The sequence below is a fragment of the Myotis brandtii genome, unplaced genomic scaffold (assembly GCF_000412655.1).
Source record: "Myotis brandtii unplaced genomic scaffold, ASM41265v1 scaffold182, whole genome shotgun sequence".
In the NCBI taxonomy this organism is placed as follows: domain Eukaryota; kingdom Metazoa; phylum Chordata; class Mammalia; order Chiroptera; family Vespertilionidae; genus Myotis; species Myotis brandtii.
Window position 1 is genome coordinate 2824260 of NW_005356751.1, and position 2054 is coordinate 2826313.

General features: G+C 37.4%; 1 protein-coding gene across 3 annotated transcripts in view; it reads left to right on the forward strand.

Annotated features, from left to right (window-relative positions):
* Nucleotides 1–2054, forward strand: part of GABPB1 (GA binding protein transcription factor, beta subunit 1) — a 54280-nt gene that overhangs the window by 16037 nt on the left and 36189 nt on the right. For 2 of the 3 annotated variants that reach the window (XM_014537810.1, XM_014537809.1), the window contains exon 1: nucleotides 1227–1250. The exons of the other annotated variant lie outside the window; for it this stretch is intronic. In XM_014537810.1, coding sequence (XP_014393296.1) covers nucleotides 1239–1250 — 12 coding nt within the window. In that variant the 5' untranslated portion in view covers nucleotides 1227–1238. Of the gene's footprint in view, nucleotides 1–1226; nucleotides 1251–2054 lie in introns of those variants that run through there. 3 annotated transcript variants of the gene reach the window in all.

Sequence of the window (2054 nt, forward strand, 5' to 3'; positions counted from 1 at the left end):
TTTTTTAAAAATATATTTTATTGATTTTTTACAGCGAGGAAGGGAGAGGAATAGAGAGTTAGAAACATCGATCAGCTGCCTCTTGCACACTCCCCACTGGGGATGTGACCACAACCAAGGTACATGCCCTTGACCGGAATTGAACCTGGGACCCTTGAGTCTGCAGGCCGACGCTCTATCCCTGAGCCAAACAGGTTAGGGCGTAAAGTATATTTTTTAGAAAGTAGGATGAAGCAAGATGGCCCACTTTTTTTAAAGATTAGTAGAATTTATGGGTATCTTTATTCCAAATGAATTTGTGAAGTCTTAGGACAAAGGCCATACATACCCTCCTATAGTTTTTAGAAGGAATATCTATCCAGTGTCATAATGGGTAATTCATCAGATGCAGTTTTTCTAAAAGAATGCCCTAAAAAAATAAATAAATAAAAGAATGCCCTATATCTTATTTTAAAATGTTGCAACCTTTTGTTCTAGCTAGCCGATTTGGCTCAGTGGTTGGAGCATTGGCCTGTGGACTGAAGGGTTATGGGTTCGATTCCAGTCCAGGGCATGTATCTCGGTTGCACTCTAGATTTCCAGCGTGGGATGCGTGCAGGAGGCAACTGGTCCATGTGTTTCTATCATATCGACATTTCTCTCTCTCTCTCTGTCTCTTCCCTTCCCTTTCACTCTCTCTGAAAATCAATGGGAAAAATATCCTCAGGTGAGGATTAACAACAACAACAACAAAAGTTGCAACTTTTTGCAAATTCTAAAGTTGCTGCCTTCAAGAAGTTCTGTCCAATAGAAATATAATACAAGCCACATATGTAATTTAAACTTTTTTAGTAGGCACATTAAAAAAGCCTGAAGGAAACAGATGAAATTAATATTGATAATATATTTTATTTAACTCCATATATCAAAATTACTACCATTTCAACATGTAATCAATATAAAAGCTATTAATAAGCTATTTTACATTCTTTTTGGTACCAGGTCTTCAAAATCGGGTGCATTATACTTATACACACCTCAATTTGGACTAGCCACATTTCAACAGTCAGTAGCTTCTTTTGGCTAGTGGCTACTGTATTGGACAACTCAGTTCTAGAACATACTAATTTGAAATATTTGAACTCAGTTTGGTATCTTTCTTTTCTAGAGATATATATTGAAGTATTTACAGATAAAATATGTCTGATATTTGCTTCAAAATAATACGTGTACATGGGAAATGGGTTGGCCATGAATTGATGATTTTGAAGGTAGGTGGTGGCTAAGTGGCAATTCATTATACTATTGTTTCTGTTGGGAATTTGTTCAGAAATTTTCATAATAAAAAGTAAAAAATAAAACGCACAGTGTTCCATTATCATCTATGCTAATTTGTTTATTGGCCCTAACCGGTTTGGCTCAGTGGATAGAGCGTTGGCCTGCGGACTGAAGGGTCCCAGGTTCGGTCCCGGTCAAGGCCATGTACCTTGGTTGCGGGCACATCCCAGTGGAGAGTGTGCCGGAGGCAGCTGATTGATGTTTCTAACTCTCTATCCCTCTCCCTTCCTCTCTGTAAAAAATCAATAAAATATATTTTAAAAAATTTGTTTATTGTTTACACTAGGGCATTTTAATTGTTCCCATTTTATAACATTATGTTATATTTATGCTTCAAATAGTTTCCTTATGATAGATTATATGAGTGACATTACTAGTACTAGGTCAAAGAACATGAACATCTTAAAGGATGTTGGTTCATAAATATTGCTAAATTGCCTGATGAAGAACTTTAGAAGAATTTTATTGAAGTAATATTTTATTCTAAAAATTTTAATGAGACAATTGAGGTTTATTATCTACACTAATAAAAGAGAAACATGGTAATTAGCATACGACTGCTACCCTTCCCATTGGCTAATCAGCATATCCTTATGCAAATTAACTGTCAGCCAAGATGGCGGCCGGCAGCCATGCACTGAAGCGAACAGGGAGGCTTGCTTGCTCCAGTGACGGCGGACTCCAACGTTCCCCGCCTGACTTGCCGGCCTCTCAGCTGCAACTCTAAGCAACTATGT